The following is a 20,203-nucleotide window of genomic DNA, read 5'->3' on the forward strand; positions in this document are numbered from 1 at the left end:
GGGGCCTGAGCACCTCCCGTGCAAGGAAAGGCTGAAAGATCTGGGTCTCATCAGTCTGGAGAAGAGAATGCTGAGAGGGGTGCCAAGCCGATCAGTGGCACACAGCGATAGAACAAGGGGTAATGGCCACAAAATGCAACACTGGAAGCTCCACACAACCACGAGGAAGAACTTCTTTACAGTGAGAGTGACAGAGCACTGGGACAGGCTGCCCAGACAGGTGGTAGAGTCTCCTGCTCTGGAGATATTAAAGACCAGTCTGGACACCTTCCTGCTCAACCTGCGTTAGTAGGGACGTTGGACGCAGTGTCTTCTAGACGTCCCTTCCAACCCCTACGCTTCCATGAAGTTATTAATGCCATTCCATTATAGTCTGCTGTAGTTCAGACACAACATATTTGTTGATTTATACTGCAAAGTGAATGTGTGAATATTTAACACCAACGGTTAACGTGTTTCACGATACAGTGTACTGGGAATAGCCTGCCCAGAAAAGCACCTTACAGGGATGAGGCTGGCAGAAAAGGGGCTGCCAAGCTGCAAAAGGGAGGCTCATCAACCCTGTGAAATGGCACGTGCTAGGCAGGTACTTGCAGACAGCCAGGTGCTGACTGAGCCTTCAGGCAAGTGGTGAAATATTGTTGGTTGCTACATTTACTGATTGAGTTTTAACCTTATTATGAGCAGACAGAAGCCGTCTTTAGAGCAATCATGCTACGCTGACTGAACATAAATGCAATTAAAAATTATAGTGAAGATGAGCAGACCTACCTTCCATCTCAGAGGAAAACCCACATGTCAAAGGCGACTTGGAATACCATTGCAGTGAACAGGCTCTGTAGTAGACAGTTGCCTGCTATTTTTGTACGGTTCCAGTTTTAATTCTTAAAATTTCCATTCACAGTTCTAGCTGTACTTGCCCATTTGTTTGCTTATCCCTTCCTTTTACTCACCCCTAAAGGAAGACAGGTACACCATCCTTGCTTCCTGCTGAATTGTCACACTTTCAAATCGTCTGGGATGAAAGCCCATTGGTGAAATGAAAGCTTAGAAAATCTGCAGTTCAGAGCAGACACAGAGCCATGTTTGACAGCTTGCTTAGGGTCATTCATGCCAGCTTTATATCAAAAGAATTCATGTTATATGTTGAGGAAACTGTGCTAGATAAAATACATGATACAGGATAACTATGATAGTACCCCTGAAATGGAAGTCAGATAGGAAATTTTCTGTTGTGTTGAAAGACATGCTGCCTCACCGTGGGTTGTTTTTACATTTATCCTTATTTTCTGTAGTGTGTCAGCTTTAATCTGACATGCTTTCTTCTTTATTTGTCTCATGTCTTAACTCAGGCAGGAATTAACAGAACTAGAACCACCAAACCAAACTACATTTTAACAGGACTAGAACCAATTTGTTCTTGAAAATTGAATGCGTTGCCCTTCAGTTCTCTTGAACAGCAAGGAGCATGATTTGACTTGTCATTTTTATTACTGCCTAACATTGTATGACTGTAATGCCTTGCCTCTGTCCTTGCTTGGTTTGGTACATTGGTTTCCTTGCCAGACCAGCAGCTACTTGCAATCAGCACCGAGGTTCCTGAGGTTAATTGCTTCACACAACTCTCTCACTAACACAGCATGACTTCTCAGTAGGTTTGTTCCTTCAAAGGGTAATCTCATAGGAGGTGGTCTGGATACAGGATTACTCAGAGAAGGACAATCTCATTAAGAGCTCCCCCTCCTGAGACAGATACATTTATTTATGTATTTTTGGCAACTCTTCATTGTTACCAGTAATTTCACTAGAGACAACACTTATCAGAAGTTCTCTTCAGCCAAGCACAGAAACTCCATTTTACTTTATTTCCTAATATGTCTATTACAACTGAAGTCTAAAACCACAGATTGATAGATTCACATCTAAAGTACCATCTCTTAAAGCAAGACGATTGTGAAATGGTAAAACACGGACTCACTTTGGGCTTAACAGTAGAGACAGTGAATATCCTATGATGTTTGCTCAAGTTGGCTCAGGTGGGTTCCACTATCTAGGACTACCCTTCCCTGCTTCTTATCTTAACAGGTGCACAGATTCAGAACATTTTGCTTACTATTACAAAGTCAACAGGTGAAACCACAACTCTGGTGCACCGGTGGCAGATTTCCATTCACTTCAGTGCTTTCTCTCAGTCTCTTATACGTTCTCTTTTTGTCAAGAGGTATCATTTATCAAACTTTTCTCCCTCCCCTGTCCTAGACAGGAGAAGCATATTAATTATCTATGACATCTCAGCAGCTAAGTGATGAGTTTCATATTGGTGATTTGCATTCCATTTGCTTGCAGAAACCTTGGCTTTGTATGCCATGAATTTCTGTAATATCCCTGACTTCCCAAAATAAATATGGGCTGCTGAGTATCTGAGGAGCACTAAAATCACCTGTAACTTGGTGCTTCTTCTTGCATTGGGTAGGCTAAACAGGAGTCAGCCACAGCCTGGCAGTGAGGACAAAAAGCATGCCAGGCTGTGCTAATAGAAGCACAGCCAGCAGCTTCAGGGAAATAATCACTGTTCTTCCTTCAGCAAGTGGGATAACTGGGAGCAGTATATAAAGAAGACAAAGCCATGCTTTCTATCACAGTGCCTGGCAGGAGGGTGAGACTCAGAAATGGTGATGGTTCAGTCCAGATAGAAGTAAAATGCTTTTCACTCAAGGTTAAATAAACAGCAACATAATAGATTTGCCATAGTTGGAGTTTCAAAACCTGGCTGGACAAAGTCCTGGTCTGACTTCAGTGCCTTGAGCAGGAGGCTGCCCTGGACAATCTCCAAAGTTCCTTCAAGTGTGATAGGAGTATTTACCTTTCATACCAATTTCACAACAGAAACTAATGTTAACAACTTCACGCTTATTTGGTCTACAGACATTTTTACGTACAGTTTTATATGGAGAGCATTTACCTGGTTTTCAATTGCCCTCTCTTCTGAAATTTCTTTCTGTGGAGGAAGCAGTATCTGAGAAGAATAGAATGTTTTATCCCAAAGCCCAGATAAGTAGAAGACTGCTTCTCAACTGATTGCGGACAACAGGTTGTTTTCAAGTAACTTCAGTCACCAGGCCATATTCCTAAGTGGAATCACACTGCAGGACTCTAGGTGGGCTCTGGCCAAAGATCCATCAGCAAGAGAATAGCTAGAGAATAGCTTCAAATGAAACTCAGTAGAAATTTAACTGGATTTCAGATGTTTGTGAAATGCAAAACGCCCTGCCAGCATTTGGTATGTTAACAGTGAGTGAAGTGGTACTAACTGCTTAACCCAGAAAGAATTAGAAAAACAATATTTTTTTCTATTTTAACAACAGATTATGAGAAAACTGCTAGAAAATTGTTTTAGTATTTTCAGGTATTTCATAAGAGAATCTTAACAAAAATAGAAATCTTTTTTCTCAATAGCTTCCTTCTACCTACATCTAAAATACATTGTATTTTTTTAATATCATTCTTTTAGGAGACAATAAAACTTCATGGTAGCTGACATGACATTGTCATATATGGCAGGAAAATTATCCTCAGCTCTTAGTCTATACCACTGGCAGTGTTTTCTTCAGAAGGACCTATTTTGATTTTTAATGCTCTTTATCCTAATGAGGGAACGTGTAATTATCTTACACATGAGGCAAGATAGATCTCCGTCAGTTAAAACTTCCAGGGTGTCTGAGATTTGCAGTTTTCCCTGGGAGTAAGGATTGCTAATGACGCTTTTGAAGCTACAGTGGCAGCATCTGATTGTAATTGCTGAAAGGTGACTCTTGAAGAGGTTTATTTGCACTAATCAACACCATGTTGTGCCTCAAAGCTAGAGTTCTCTTAGATGCACTGTCCCTACCGAGTAATACAGCAGTAACCAAACAACATTTTCTGTTTATTTTTGTTCTGGCACCGTGTCTGTTTTCCTAATGGGATCCTTTGAAGCTGCTCTCCAAACCTGTTGTACAGTTAAAACTTCATAATTTCTTTCTAACACTTTCTTCCTGCAGCTCCTGCCCCCTTCAGCCCTGCTGCCTGAAGCCAAGGGGACTTTTAATAGAAGTGTTAATGTAAAATATCCAAGGGTTAAAGAATGGGTGTCTATCACATACAGTGTAACAATCATTTCCTGTTTTCATAAATGGTGGCCAATTGGAAGCACGCATAGTGCTGGAAACAGCTAGGCACCATCAGAGTGATTCTAGTTTGTAGGTGGAACAGCTTTGTACTTTTAATCTTTGCTGCCCGTATTTTACTGTCAAGTTGTTCTCCAGTAAAGTAAGAAATAGCTTGAGCATCTCAGTTGTCGAGGTGAGCTAACTGTTTGTGTTTCACAACTGCAACTGCTATGAAAATAGTGGTGACATTGTAGGAAAATATACAACAGCCAAAGCTTGCCCCAAGCATGCTATTTTTTGTGCTTGTTTTATTAGCTCAGCATTAACTGTTCTCATTTTGCTCTAAATTCCTTGCAGGTTTTGCTTTCATTACATGAATCCTGCTATTTTACCAAATCTTCATCCATTGATGCTGAGCTCATTGAATCGTACTCATTAACATGAAGCAGTTGTGGTGCTCTGGGTACAACAGCGTAACTGTTTTAATATCTCCAGTCTTCTCATCAGGGCAGTGAGCAGTGGATGCTTTTAGTGTGTTTGTTTCACTAGCATGAAAACAGTCCTGCTGCAGCTCTATTTTAAAGCATTTTGAGCTGTGTGAAAGTCCGATAAATCATAATCCCACCATCAATGCACAGGACACTGCATGAAGGAGAAAACCATTATGTGAAAGGTGGAATCAGAGAATGGCCTGTTTTGAAAAGGACCACAATGCTCATCCAGTTCCAACCCCCTGCTGTGTGCAGGGTTGCCAACCAGCAGACCAGGCTGCCCAGAGCCACATCCAGCCTGGCCCTGAATGCCTCCAGGGATGGGGCATCCACAGCCTCCTTGGGCAACCTGTTCCAGTGCCTCACCACCCTCTGGGTGAAATAGTGAGTCTATATGACTCTGAGTCCATAGTGAGATGAGTTTTGTGATCACAGTGATGTTGGGTTTGGATTTGTATCTCTCCAATTGCTATGGCAGTCACAGGCAATTCCAGGCACTGCAGTGAGGAACAGCAGAGCTTTCTGGCATCGCACCCATTCTGCTGGATTTGCACGGTGCCTGGGGAAAGCTGTCACTGAAGCCAATTAAAGGAAAAAAAATTGTAGACTCTAAAGATGTTTGCAAAGTATATAAATCCTACCTGTCATCTCTTACTCAATCAAGCTAGCAAATCATGATCCTCACTCATTGCCACTGCTGCACATTGTAGCAGGTGAAAGATCTCACTCTGAAGAGCGAGGACTGTAAGTCACTTTGCGGACTCTAATTAGCCCAAGCTTTATGTAAATGAGTTTGAAGCAAACAGTTCACTCCGTAGTCCAAAGCTGCTAAGAATAGCTGGCACATAGCGTCACAACAGGCGCTCTGCATGAGGTAGAGGCTTGGAGGAGCGAGCGGGAGGCTGAGTTACGATGCAGACAGGGTGAGCCTTGCAGGCCACGGCTGAGATCATTGGCTAGACACTGCTGAGGAAGACAGTGGCAATGAGGCCATCGGACCAGAGTGCAAGGATATAAAGAAATCTCTTTCTGTAAACAAAGACTCTCACAAGGAATTAACGTGTCCTCAAACACAGGCCAAAGCACACATGGGTTTCATCCCTGAGGTCTAGTATTCTGGCACTTGTGAATTTTACCTTTGTACGACATGGGCACTGCCTGTATCTTGTCATGATCTCTGAGCAGACGACTGTCCCTGTCACAAGTCCCTGAGCACCTTCTGCCTCATGTTTCCCACCCAGCCTTCCTTAGACAATTTTGCCAGCCCAGGAATATTCATTTTAGGAAAAGCTTTAAGGTACAAGCTCCTAGGTACAACATCATGATACTTGGGGTGCTAGTTACTTCATCTACCTTTATTTTTTCAACACACAAGATGTGCTCATTGCAATCTATAACCTCAGTGCACACCTTGCAGAGAAGCACTGCACGAGTATTACAAGACATCAGAATTTGATATTGGATTTAACTTTTTAAGTCATAAATCTATTGGGTCATTGTCACAAATTTTCAGAACAGCAAAGCCTTATCCCGTTCATTTAAGCATATACATGAATTATTTGGCCACTGACTAATCATTTTTCACGAGTGCAGTTTTACAGGAGCTTTTACTGGACTGTAATAGAAGCCAATCTAGAAGTAATTTATTGACATTTTGAGGCTATGTGAAGGTTACATGTAATCAAGATTTGAGGAAAAAAGAGGGGAATGTTTGTTTAGAGCAAGCAAGAATTTGATTAGCCCTGAAGCTTTTCAAATTACCAAAGCCAAAAGCAATCCTTATAGGCAAAGGAGGTTCCTGTTTCAGTCATAGAACTGCCCCAAACTGTGACACAGAAGGTGCAAATTCATCTTGTTGTTTCCAGATCTCACACGCCAATTACTGATTGATAAACAATTTTAAGACTTCAAAAACTTAAAACAATCACTAAGTTATCTGTCTTTTGGCTGACTGTGTACTTAATTTTCATTTTAAAAACAAATCCAGTCCTCACGATTGCCTGTCATCAAATGGTTGAACTTCAGATAGCAAAAAAAAAGATTTGAATTTGTTGTGTTATTAAATTTAATCTACTGGATTTGGCTGTTATTTTTTTTGTGCACGTGGAGGTGGTGAAATGAAGGCCTAGGGGACCCAATCAATCAGTAGGTGATTTTTTTCAGCACAAAAGCACAGGGAATTGTCATTATTAACAATCACAGAATGGCCAGGGTTGGAAGAGACCTCAAGGATCATGAATCTCCCACCCCCCTGCCACATGCAGGGCCACATGCAGCCTCCCCATTGAATACCAGACCAGGCTGCCCAGGGCCCCATCCAACCTGGCCTTGAACACCTCCAGGGATGAGGCATCCACAGCCTTTCTGGGCAGCTGTTCCAGCACCTCACCACTCTCATAGTAAAGAACTTCCCCCTGACATCCAACCTAAATCTTCCCTCCTTCAACTTAAAACCATTTCCCCTTTTCAATGAAGTCTAAATGCCCACTCAGCAGAAATTTACAGCATGGAAGAATTGGAAGCCTCCTTTTCTCAAAGTTAGGGCATTTTCAAGGCTTTCTCAGCACACACTGGTCTTTCTTTCTCCTCAAAATTCAAAGTTCCGATTTTTCACATAACATCCCTTAATTCCTGGCCCATATTTGCAGCAAGTCAAGTAATTATGAATGAAAATATAAGATTTTTGTTTACCACAAAGATTAAGTTATGAAATCTGTACTTCTGACATCTTATTAATACTGTTCTACTATAAAATTCCTCAGGCCACAAGTAAGTAATGACTTAGAACTCCAACAGAATAATTACTTTATAATGCAGGCATTTTGAAGATAGAGTTAGCTCTGGATTTGAAAATACTATTTTTTAGGACCTTATCCATGACACAAAGAATGTGAAGCACTTACTATTAATTTATTTCTATGACATTTTGGTTCAGATCCAATCAATTCCCAGTACATTAAAAAAATCTTGTCATTATTCAGTAGTGAAACTTAGCTTTTCAAAGCAGTTTTCCTACCCTTTAATTTTGAAAATGTAAATCTCATATCTGAGCAAAATGTAGTTCTTGCCATGACTGAACATTGATTTATACAGTATTTTTATTGTATCTGGTTGCTCTGCAGAGTGGAAGAAATAAACGCATTCAGTACCTTCCATCAGCTTCCAGCTGAAGACACAGCGTGCGTCAAAACAGAAGTGAACTCCTTACTAAGAAAGACATGCAGGAAGGTTTTTCTGATGCATCTCTGAAGTAGATTAGGTAAAGTACATCTAAACCCTAAGTGGATGCTCCTCAAAATTAACAGGTTGAATTTAGCTTCCTTTGCTTCCAAAGGGAAGTAAAGTTCCAAATTAAACTTCCAAAGTTTAATTCTTTTTAGCGATAACCCACGCTAAGTCAGAGTTCAAGATAATTAACTTGCAGCGTTCCTTTGCAGGTACACCTCATTGGAAAACAGCATATCAGACTGATTCAACAAATGGATTTCCTTTCTGAGCTGAGCAGGCAAAATCCCTGCAATAGGGGAAGAACTTTGTATCGCATTTCAACTGTTAGTACTGCAAAGCCAATGCACGCTAGAGGGAACATCCTGCATTCCCTATATATACACAATTCCTCTCTGCCCAGATGATGAAGATTATAGAGAGGAGGAGGAAGCTACTCTGACTTATTAACAGGAGAACACTGTTAGTACTGAAGACATGCAAGGGAATAGGAATATTTCATCAGAAAGCTATTTTCTGGCATTCCAGCTACACACACACAAACACACAAAAACAAAACCCATATCCAACTGATGGAACAATGTAGCCTGGAGAATTTTTTCCACTTATTTCTTACTCTCAGTTTTGAAGTTGCAACATTATGACCATGCTAAGTGCTTAGACTTCTTTCCCCACTGAACTTCAAAATGGACATGACACAGTGCCTCATTTAATGGTTCTCCAGCCTGAGTTCTCAGACCCTCCACAGCCATTGCAAAGCATACCTAGCCACAATTCAGAGCTTTTCTTTCTCATACACTTCTGACGTTTTTCTGTGTGAATTTAATTTACATAAAAGTCATTTTGCAACCATACTTCTAGACAAAAACACTATTAATACCATTAGTCCTTAGCTAAATTCAGCCACTAAAACAGCAACTACATAAGGAGACACTAAAGGAGTTTGCTGTTTCCCATCTGTCTTCTGAACTAAACTTCAGCTTCTTTTGCTTGAATTAGAGCTTTCAAATAATGTTTATATAACCATACACACTTTTACCACAACAAATCCCCTTATTTTCTTCCATTGCCCTGAAAACTTGGAATACCAAAATGGTTCTCTCAGATACTGAAGAGGAAAATATGGATCACATATCCCATTTTTGATACTGCCTGTTCAGCTTACCAAAAGAACTAGCAGCCCAGGATTAGGCAGTTTTTGTTTAAAGCAAGTAAGCTACTGGAAGCATTCCACATGCAATCTGGAACAGAGTTGTCTGTAAACGCAGAGATGTGTGGACACCAGGCAGCCAGCAAAGTCAGCTGGCAAAAATAACGCAGTATCTCTACCATGCATTAACAACCTGCACTGCCAGCAGTTTGTGTCAGCTTTAAGCTGCTGCAGTGTATGTCTTACTCAGCACACACAGCGTGGTGTCTGTGTCTCCTGTGCATCCATAAGCCTCACAGCACTGTACCACAGTACTTTCAGGAAGACTTAGAACATACTAGAGCTTCCTTTAACAGCATTCTGAGTGCTGCTTGCCAGAACCAGGCAATCTAACCCCAGCTTGACAGCTCAGTTAAGCAGAAATTGATGATATTGTTGTAATGGAGCTATCAGTGACAGATACCTCCTACATGGTTCCCAGGTCAGAATCACTTAAGCAGTGATAAATGAGCATGAAACACTGTTAGCACAAAACAAGATCATAAACACTCAATTTTTAGTTAAAAATCTTGAGATGGCTGCAGCATCTTGCTACTTCTATGGCTTTCTGGATGCTTTTATTCTTGTCAGAAACACACTACTTCTCCTGGATCCCTGTCCTTACAGCTTATAACACACATCAACCCTTTTCTATCCAGTCATCACGCTATCAGAGCTGCCACCTCCAGGCTGTCCAACACTTGATATCACCATGAGGCAATTGGTTATTCTGGCCATTCGCCCAAGATTAAATCTAAAACCAGGAACAAGCAGTGGATCAGCCTTTCCATTTTCTTTGCTATTGAAAACTGAAATGTGAGCATAACGAGTACAACTGCACCTGCCCCAGAGTCTCCTTCAGTAAACCCAGTGAATGAATTCACTCGTTAACTTGGCTAATGCACAGTGACTTTGCATATGGCACTTACTCTTAAAAGATAAAAAGAAGTATAAATAAGCCAGAAAATAGGGAGCAACTGCAAAAAGGTGCAACTACAGGACGGAGCGGTCACCAAGAGTCTCTAACTGGGGAGTTGCTCTCAGGGGCTGATGTTTCATTTGCCCTCAGGCTCTCTTAAGACTAACCCAAATTTGCAATAGTTCCCTCCTTTTATAATTACTAAGCACAATGAATCAACTGCTACACTATTATACAGCATGAACAAATTATGATATTGTGAGAACTATTAGATTTACTACTATGGCAGCACTGGCAGTCAACAGTACAACTCCTGTTGGGCCATGTACATTCAGATGTACTGGAATCTCTCAGTCCTGGGAAGTATATTGTAAGACAAAGTAAACCACCTTGCTTCAATCAATTTTTTAATCGTATTCCTACAAAAGTCATGTAAACATTAGCATACAGATCCAGAAAAATCAATAGAATATAATGATGCATAAACTGCAGTTCAGAAGAACGTCAGGAACAGTTCATCAATTTATAAATTAATATATACAGAAATGGGTACTCAGAAGAACACCTCATAACCAAGGAGTTTAGGTGCCAGAGCTGTAGAACAAACAGCAGCACTCTGACACCAAACTTCACTAGGAGGCAACACTGCAATCTATATGATTGCCTCTTTGATACTAAGCATTCAGTTTAGCTGCTAAAACAAGTATAAAACAATAGTTTTGGTAGGAAGTTTATTTTTATCTGAAAACATATAACAAACATCCTTAAAGCAATAATAATAATAAAAAAAAAGAGCAATACTCCATAAACAGATTTCTAGGTTTCTAGAAGTATGAAGTTTGCTAGGCTGCGAAGAGCATCGGGCCTTCTGTTCCATGCTATGTCCAGAGCACCAAAACACATCTCCAGCTAAAGAAAACACTTCAGGTAGGTTATAAATGGAGAGTGGTAGCTGGACAGAAAAAGTGAGGTGCAGAGTACACGTTGGGCTCAAAATTCCTCCTTCCCCACGCAGCACTCTGGGCACTTCAACACTTAGTGAATTCCAAAGCCATGGCAATCTAACACCATTGGTAACTCTTCAACTCTTGGCTTTTTATCGTCCAGAAAAACAAAACAAACCAAGAAAAATGTAATCTCCAGCCCACCTGCAATCGAAGTCATATTCCAAGAGTTCTTACAGTGCTGCCCTTTATGAGTTCAGGGACACAAGGCAGAACATGGGATAGATCATTCTTACTCAGATGACATTAAACAGAAAACAAGTTTTCTTTTTCTCCTGTCCACGTAGTCATATTTCAGGAAAAAATGTATGGGAAACATATCCTAAAGAGCAATCTCAGAAGCTGTTCTTTCCCCTGTTTGAAAGGTCTCAAGTATTAGTGAAAATAAAGCTGACAGATCTAGGAACTTCCTAAAATAGTTGACACTGCAAAACGTAACTGAATACACTACTATATGAACTTCAGAGAACCTTTCCAAAACTAAATATATATTTTTTTCTGTTTCTAGAGCCAAACTAAAATTTTATGCCATCTTACTTGGTACATTTTTCATTAACAGAAGAATCATTTTCCCTCAACAACAAAAATAAATATTGCACTACTAAAGATGCATGTATTTACGATAAAGGGGAACTCACATCTGGCCACCTACAACTTTTTGCTGTATTTTCTTCCAGTTGGTTGGAACAATTTCTTTTCACCTTTTCTATAAGAAATCCTGAGTAGTACAGTGAAGATGTGGCAGGTAGCACCAATTTTGTCTCACGGCTCTTAATAAATCAGGTACATTTGTCATCAGCTCTGCATCTAGAAGTTCTGTCATTGCCAGCATCTCAGCCAACAGGAAAACACAAGGAGCAGGAGAAAAGATTTCTGCAAAGTGAGAGGATACAAGATGCAAACGCTAAGAGGACCCTGAAATTCTATTGTAAAACTTTTCCTTGACACAGATGTGTGTGAAGAAAACCATAGCTGGCAGGAATAATAGGACAAAAATCAGCCAAGCTGCTGTGTGTCACATTTGAAGCAACAATTCCTAGCGGCCCACTGCAGCACTGATGCAACGGTGCAGCACTCTGAAGTCATTTGTAAGCGACCCAAACAATTTGATACTGCTCTTCCACCAGAGCAGCTCAAGCAATGGGTGCTTTACTGCTAGCCAGACTATCAGTAGCTTCCACTATTTCATTAGTAGGTTACGTTTCAGGCTTGCAGATGTTTTATCAGACACCAGCCAAAAGGATTTGTTGATACTAGAGCTATAGCTCACTACATTTCCTGCTGTTGTTACTTGTATTGCTCAGAGAGCAGCTATAACTGACCAGGCAGATCTGACACAGAAGAGATTAAATTTAGCAATGTTGGCCTGAACTTAAATTGGGTTTAATTACTAACAGAAAACATTTCATTGAATCGACCCTGTATGTAGACCTAGAAAGTTTTTTTCACCTATTTATCTGTAGATTTGTGTAAAATATTAACATACTACAGAAACAATAATTTGGTATTCACAGAGACATTAAAAACAGTTTTTACAGATCTTTCGAGCTCTCTCCAATGTTATTATTCCCACGCCTAAGACAACATAGGTGCAAATTCCTCACAAAACCTTATGTTCTTATCTGTAGCCTGGGCTTTCCTCCCACTGATATGCAACTGGTTTCCACTTGTTTTCCCACGGGTATCTAATGCTCACATGCTGCAATAAGGGAGAACTGATATGAGAATATCAACAAAATTACAGCAGACCTTAATTCAAATGAAGTTATCAACAACAGTGATCCTTGAGGAACTTCATGTATACTAATATGCTTACGACCTTGTTCAGTGTTGTAACAGATAGCACCAACAAGATGGTTTTAGAAGTTTAATACATGAATGTTTCCTTCTGCTTCTAATTCTGATCACATACTTCATTCTCCCACCCATCTGTTCTTCAGACTCTTCTTCATGATAACTTTTTCTAATTTGACCAAGCTAATGCAGTTCTGAAATGCATTATAGCTCCTCCAGAATCTTCACATTTAGCCATTTATTACAAAGTATATCAAAACCAGGACATTTTAAACTAAATGTAGGAAAATTTGGATAAGAACAATGGAAGTACCACAGCAGTCTTAAGGAGGTAATCAAATTGTTACAACTGTCAATAAGAACAGTAATTACAAAGTTTCTCTCTAAACTCATTCTGGGGGTTATATGGCTGCAGGTACTCCAGCACTAGGCTTAGCAAGAAGTCTAGATACAGAGAAACCTTCTGAAATCTTTCAGCAATATCTTGATCAAAATACAAGTGTTTACAAAACCTCCTGCTAAACAAAGGTGTAAAGCAAACCAGATTTACCAGAGAAATCCTCTCTGTACACACATGAACAAGTTTCCATGTATGAAGCCACCAAACAAGCTATCATGCCTCTCAAAGGTAGATTTTTGGATGTTTGATAACTACCAATGCAATCAATATATATTAAGTTACCCAAGTCATACTTTCCACTCAGCAATTCAAACGAGTGGGAGGAGTTGAACAATATTCCAATTAAACACATTTATCTTAATCATCAAAGCACAACCCTTTTTCTTCATCATCATCTGTAGAATCTGCATAGGACTCAATGGTGTTATATATGAAAGAGTACAGCTTCACTTCTGGTCCTGAAGTAGAACAGGTTCTGCATTCTTCATTGTAGTATCTGAGTAGCAGCCTATAAACATCCCCTTGAAAATGAAAACAAAGAAATATTAAATCATGCTATGAACAACATATAGCTGCAACTGAAGACTAGAAATGCCTGAAACAGTGCCAAATGATATCTCTAGATGAGCAGTGAAAGAGGAAGTAGACAACTGCACAAGGGACACCCTACTGGTTCCAAGTTTCTTCATAACACAGGCAGACTCCCTCCTCTTTCTGCTCAGCTATCTGAACATTAATTCCCATTTGTACCACTCACAAACGTATTGCCAGTTAACAAGCTTCCTACTTTTGTTCCAGAAAGTAAAGACTCTTTAAAATTATAGTGGGGGCAGTGGGTACACTGCTTTCATTGCATTGCAGCTGGATAACAGATCTGACTACTATTTTTTCTTACAAAAATCAAGCCAAAAGCACTATAACTTAAATCTATGCCAAGAATGTATGAGCAGATTTTTTTTTTTAAGCCTTTAAAGTTGTATTAAAAAACTTTTGCAAGTCTTACATCCACAACATCAATATTTTCCAAACTCTGAGAAGAACTCCTAAATAAGCTGTTCTAGCATCCTAGAGGTCAGATGAACATTGCTGAGTTAACCCTGTATCAGAAGAGCTCCCCTGAAAACAGGTGCCAATAAACCAAGACCATTTGCTTGGGCTCAGGACTTGCTGACAATAATTCTTACTGGATTATTTCCAGTTATACAGTAGTCTGCATATATGAAAAGGTTTATGCTCACCAACAGTTTGATTCTTCTCACAGAGAAAAGTATGCATACTGTAAATATCTCGCATCAGCTCCACATCTCCAAAGGTAAAATAAACAATATCACGTCCAGACTCAGCAGCTGCCAATATCTGTATTAAGGCTGAAAGAAGAGGGGAAAAAAATAATAATAATACATGCTTGAATGCAAGACAAAACACAGCATAAGTTTTACAGCAAATAATTATACCACTCATGTTCAAGTGAACACTGCAAAGCACAAAACAAAACAAAACAAACAAAAAAAATTTAAGTCTGTTCTCCCCAGCCCTGAGCTGCATACAGCCATTAGTTAACCAATAAACACATCCAACAACATAAAAAAAGCAGACCATCCTGTTATAATCCTGGGTTTAAGCAATTTAGATGAGGTTAGAATAGAACTGACTTTCTCCTCTTTCCTTCTGAAGGAACATAGCTAATCCTTTCATTACATAAGCTATACAAAGCAGGAACTGACCAATATGGTTTTTTTTAATCTCCCAAGTGGAGATCTATGATTCTACCATACAATTTAAGGTGTCTATTTTGCCCACAATCAAAGTGCACAGCATGAAATATTGTGTCTTGTTGTGACCTCTAAAAAGGAATGTCATGATGTCAGCAATGCGACTGTGTTTTATTTCCAGCTTTGTGTCAAATTCCCTGAACCAAGCTGCATCTCACGTTCCGGCAAATGCTAAGGCTATGAAGTAGGCTGGCTTTGCTATAGGGATAATGAACAAGAACAATCCTTACTTTGGAAACAGACTGTTGAAGATTTACACTAGAAAATTATCTGGGGTACTGGCCAATAATCTAGCTGAGCCAAGATAATGATCTGCTGCAGTTGGAGAGAGTGGCTCTGGTCCCTTCTCACTGTTTGTTGCTGCTCTCAGGTACTCATTAGCATCTCCCCTGAGCCAACTCCATTCACCAACCTGGCAGAAAAGTCCTCTGACAAGAGAGTAAAAGCTAACTGTTCTCTGCAAGACAAGCAGTTGAGTTGGCTGAGTGATGGGTTTGCTGAGAGCCAGAACTGATGTAAGGAAGAGCACCTGGGAAGGGGAGAAGAAAAAACCAGACCCTTTGAGGCAGCACCCAACTATTAAATAGCACAGCTTTTTCCCCAGGCAATACTGTCAGGTTGGACTGTCAGAGGCACGTATCATCAATGACACATTCCTTTAAGGTTATGTTACATCAGTCCAAATAACAAACTCCCATAAACTATTTTTGCTACTTGTTTCAGAACCTATGGGTACAGCTTCAGCGTTCATCCTCATAATGACTATATCAATCACAATTAGTTATTGGGTAGAAAAAGAAAGATTTTATTCTAAATAAAACAGCATATGTAGTGCATTACCACCTGCAATAGAAGCTAAATTGAAAGCTTGTCACAGCTCAGCTATGAAACGAGACTTAAAATATTGCATTCTTTAATCAAAAGCTTCGTAGACCCATAGCTAAAATTATAAATTACATGAAGCACATGTGAAATTAATCTCAATCTGGGAATGATATTTAATTAAACTACTGAACCAGCTGTAGATTTGGTAAAGCTTCAGTAGTTCAGCTTTTAAAGGGCCTAATTAAGTAGCTTGCACGGGGGAACAGAATCTAATGAATCTTCATATTAATTCCAAACAAACAATGCAGTTTCGCTTCACACAAGAAATATTACAAGTACTCCACTATTTATTTTGACTCCCTATAAATCTCATGAAACGAGAGTCAAAATTTCTGTAGAAGTCAGTCTTTGAGTATTAATACAATGCAGCACCCATTTGAAACATCCACACAGAAACAAGATACAGAAAAGACCACCAGCAATAGACCCTGGGGCTCTCTTGTTCCCTGTGCCCCAGGCAGATCTGATCTCATAGAATCATATCCCAAGTTGGAAGGGATTGTCGAGTCCAACTCCTGGCTTTACAAAACAGCACCCAAAATTTCATTTAACTCTTCAGGAACTGCACCTGAAGGAATACTTTTTTTCTGCCACACTGAGCCCAAGACTTCAGCATAAAACAAATCTTTCAATGGCCTCTTCCTCTTAAACCTTATTTTTTCAGATACATAACACCAAGTCACAAAAAGAGTACTTATTCATATTTGTTACAATTTAAATTTAGGTATTTATGAGATGCCTCAATACAGAAAATCTATTTTGCATTTTCAGTAATAAAACACTTGAAAAAAGCCTTTCAGACAGTTGCACAGAACCCTGTAGTTGTAAATTCTTAAATCATCCTCTGGCTTCAGAAACAAGACAAGATCTTCCAAATTCTCCCAATCAGATAAACATATTTCATCAGCATTTCAAGTCCTTTGTTCCACAGTAAGGAAATATTCCCAACTAAGCTGAAATATGTCTCATTTATTTATTGGGTTCTTGGTTCATAAAGCTGGATACTTTTTTCCTTCCCCATGAAGGCTTCTTTCTCATCATCTGTGACCTTGATTATAACTATGCTTATCAGATGATCAAAAAAACCCATCTGATACTGCATAATGGAACTTACTTAATTATATCTGATTACATCAAACTACTTGGTTGTTCTGATGTCTCTGTTAGAGATCCAGACAATAGATGAACACCATCATCCTTTCAAACGTAAGAATGTTACACACAAAACACATTACAATCTACGGAAATTGTCATTTTCAATACACTGCCAAGCCTGTGTGATCAATACTGTTACTTTGGGTTCAATAAATCGTGATACTGATAATCTCAGAGTTTGAAAACATATTCCAAAATGAGGAAATTATGAATCCCTATCAAGTGTAACAGATTTGGTCATAGTGAAGTGAAACCACAGAAAGAATTTGCACTTCAAAATAATCCCATACAGCATTTTAGAAATGGAGAAACAGCTTTAGTAGTTAGGATTGCATGAGAAGCATCTGAAATAAACAAGAGTTCATTTGGTTATCATACATCAAGTACAAACATAGTCTGACAAAACACACAAGCCAAATTATTGTACCCTTTTTGTAGCTCACAATTTACCAAAAAAAGAACTGTCATCTTATTTCCAGTTAGAATTGGCTTGAAGAAAAATGCCACAAATGAAAGACTAGCTCCATGCCCAATAGCACATTGCTATCAATTAATTCACTTTATTAAGTATTGATTTTGCAGAGTCAACTAAGAAATCAAGCTTGCTTTCCAAGAAGAATATGGTTGAAGTGAGGTGCTCTTTTTTAAGGCCTGGCAAAAGAACAGGAGATGACCTGAGAGTACAATCATAACTTGAAATGAGCATTTTTGTAACACTAGCACTGGCTGCTAATTGTTAATTCTGGCACATGTTGGGGAGAAGAGGGAAAACAAGGTTGACCCAAAAAACAGAGAAAAACTTCATGTTTTAAGCCTTTAGTTTAATTTTAACTTAACTGAAAGTTCACAGTAGATTTATAGACTCAGCAACTCATGGCTCATTTCTTTGTCAGCTAAAACATCTTTTCTTAGGGTTTCCTCCCCAAACGGACTCAGCTCTCCTGGTCTTTGTCAGCTTATCTCGCTTTTGAGCTCTGACTGATAGGCAACGAAGGCTCCAGTATCAAGCCCTCCAGTGAGCAAACTCTATTCTAAAAGTTACATCTAGCACTGAACAAGTAACAACTTGGATCAGATGAACAGTATGGTTTGTGTTTTTTTTTTTTTTAATTGGAAACTCATAAAAAAAAGAGATAATGCAAATCAGAACAAGTATTAAACCCTCCTAGCATGAATCATAATCAAATATGATCAGATCCTACATGTGGTACTCATGTTCTGAACACGACAACCCATTTTACCTAAAAGAAATCAAAATCAGTTGTCAGCAAGGCAATGAGTACTGACAGAAAAATAGATTCTCAGTGAACAAACCACAGCTGGATAGAAAACTCATGGAAGTTGGTAGCCTAGTGATTGTTTGTCTGATAATGTACCCCTCCCCAAAGCTGTTCAGAAAAACAAATTTTGAATACTTCCCATGAATTTGAAAATAACCAAAATGTTAACTTTCAGTATAAGTTCCATAAATCAATTTAAACATCAGGATCTGCCATTTCTTAACTTGATGGGAAAAGTCTTACATGAACGCAGTAGGCACGTGGTATCTGCTGCACTAGATACACTCCAATTAAGAATAAAAGAACACGAGAAAGTGAGAGATAGGAGGATGCCTTAGTGACTCACAGCCTCTCTGGCATACTGCAGTCTATCACAGAGCAAGACATAAAACATTGCCAGCAAGATTCTGAGACCTTCTAAACAAGCAAGTACTTTGAACAGCTTTGCAGAGATATTAATTTTTAGGCATAGGCTGTAAAGACAGGTTCAGGAAGATTAACTGAGGTACATAATTGAGAGTTAAAATGAGAGTGAACTAATATTCAGTATCTGTGATTTTGAAGTTTACAGTGCTACATAAGCACTAAACCTGGCATTTCAGAAACAATCAGGGCTATTTCAAATCTTAAACTGGAAACAGCATAGAAAAACAGCATGCATTTTCAGTATTTAAGGTCACAACAGTCATGTCCAAAGATCAAAGTTAATGAACCAGGTCTATAGACAGTTTAACTACTGTTTGAATTCTTGGCTACAATTTATTCACACTGAACAAAACCAAAAAATGTACTTAGCCGCAAAAAAGAATAAGATCAAAAATCAAAATCTAAGTTCATGGTTTCATTTGAATCTTAACCTCTTGCTATAATTTACCTTTTAATCTGGAATCTCCTCCAAAGGCACCACATCCCCAGTTTCCTGTGGCTATTGCAGAGAGATTTTGCGGTGGAACATTGGGTCTAGAGAAGCCACAGTAGGCCTGCAGGCAGACAAGAGTCAGAAGATGAAGCTGACAGGCACATTGGTGCATTATTTTCAAACAACTGAATGATAACAATCAGTACCATCTTCCAGCAATAAAAAAAAAATCAAATAAGCTCAATATACCATTAATCTTCCTTTAAGTTGAAAGTAAACTACAGTAGCAATTAAATAATAAATTCTTTATTTAGGCATTCTTTTAAGGCAAGAATAATTTTGCCTTGTTCAGATCCAAGTTCAAAATTAAATGCAGGTGCAGATTTCCATGGATTTGAAAACTACAGTAAGTTAACAGAACCGCTGGAGCAGGGAATATAACTTTAAACAGTAGGTTTTGTCAAATCTTTTTGGTACACCTAAGAGACATGTCAGTTCTGTACTGCTCCACACACTGTAAATTTTTGGGATGCATTTCTTGGTAAGCGTGAACCTGTCACTTTTACCACTAGTTTTTTTTACCACTATTATTACTAGTCAATGGTTATCAAAACCAGCTCCACGACATTTATGACTGCAAGCCCAACTGTACATCAGTTGTTCTTCAGCATTTGGAAAGTGGAACTTCCAACTGGAAAAATTATTGAGAGGGACGCTTAGTTCGGATGTCAGGGGGAAGTTCTTTAGAGAGAGAGTGGTGAGGTGCTGGAACAGCTGCCCAGAGAGGCTGTGGATGCCCCGTCCATCCCTGGAGGTGTTCAAGGCCAGGTTGGATGGACCCCTGGGGAGCCTGGTCTGGTATTAAATGGGGAGGTTGGTGGCCCTGCCTGTGGCAGGGGATTGGAGATTCGTGATCCTTGAGGTCCCTTCCAACCCTGGCCATTCTGTGATTCTGCAGACAGACTTCGTGAGGCAATAATCTGAAGGGACAAGCAAAGATAGAGCTATGACATCTCCTACAAAAGTATCTGCAAATCTTAATGTTGAAATGAGGTAGAATTTTTTCTCCTTTATTCTCACTA

General features: G+C 39.3%; 1 protein-coding gene across 3 annotated transcripts in view; it reads right to left on the reverse strand.

Annotated features, from left to right (window-relative positions):
* Positions 1–7,530: 7,530 nt before the first annotated feature.
* The window catches only part of PARG (poly(ADP-ribose) glycohydrolase), a 67,813-nt gene continuing 55,140 nt past the window's right edge, over positions 7,531–20,203 (reverse strand). For all 3 annotated transcript variants that reach the window (XM_048947116.1, XM_048947115.1, XM_048947114.1), the window contains 3 exons: positions 19,137–19,242; positions 14,409–14,537; positions 7,531–13,691 (listed from right to left, as the gene is read on the reverse strand). In XM_048947116.1, coding sequence (XP_048803073.1) covers positions 13,528–13,691; positions 14,409–14,537; positions 19,137–19,242 — 399 coding nt within the window. In that variant the 3' untranslated portion in view covers positions 7,531–13,527. The remainder of the gene's footprint in view (positions 13,692–14,408; positions 14,538–19,136; positions 19,243–20,203) is intronic.

The sequence above is a fragment of the Lagopus muta genome, chromosome 5, assembly GCF_023343835.1.
Source record: "Lagopus muta isolate bLagMut1 chromosome 5, bLagMut1 primary, whole genome shotgun sequence".
Taxonomy (NCBI): Eukaryota; Metazoa; Chordata; class Aves; order Galliformes; family Phasianidae; genus Lagopus; species Lagopus muta.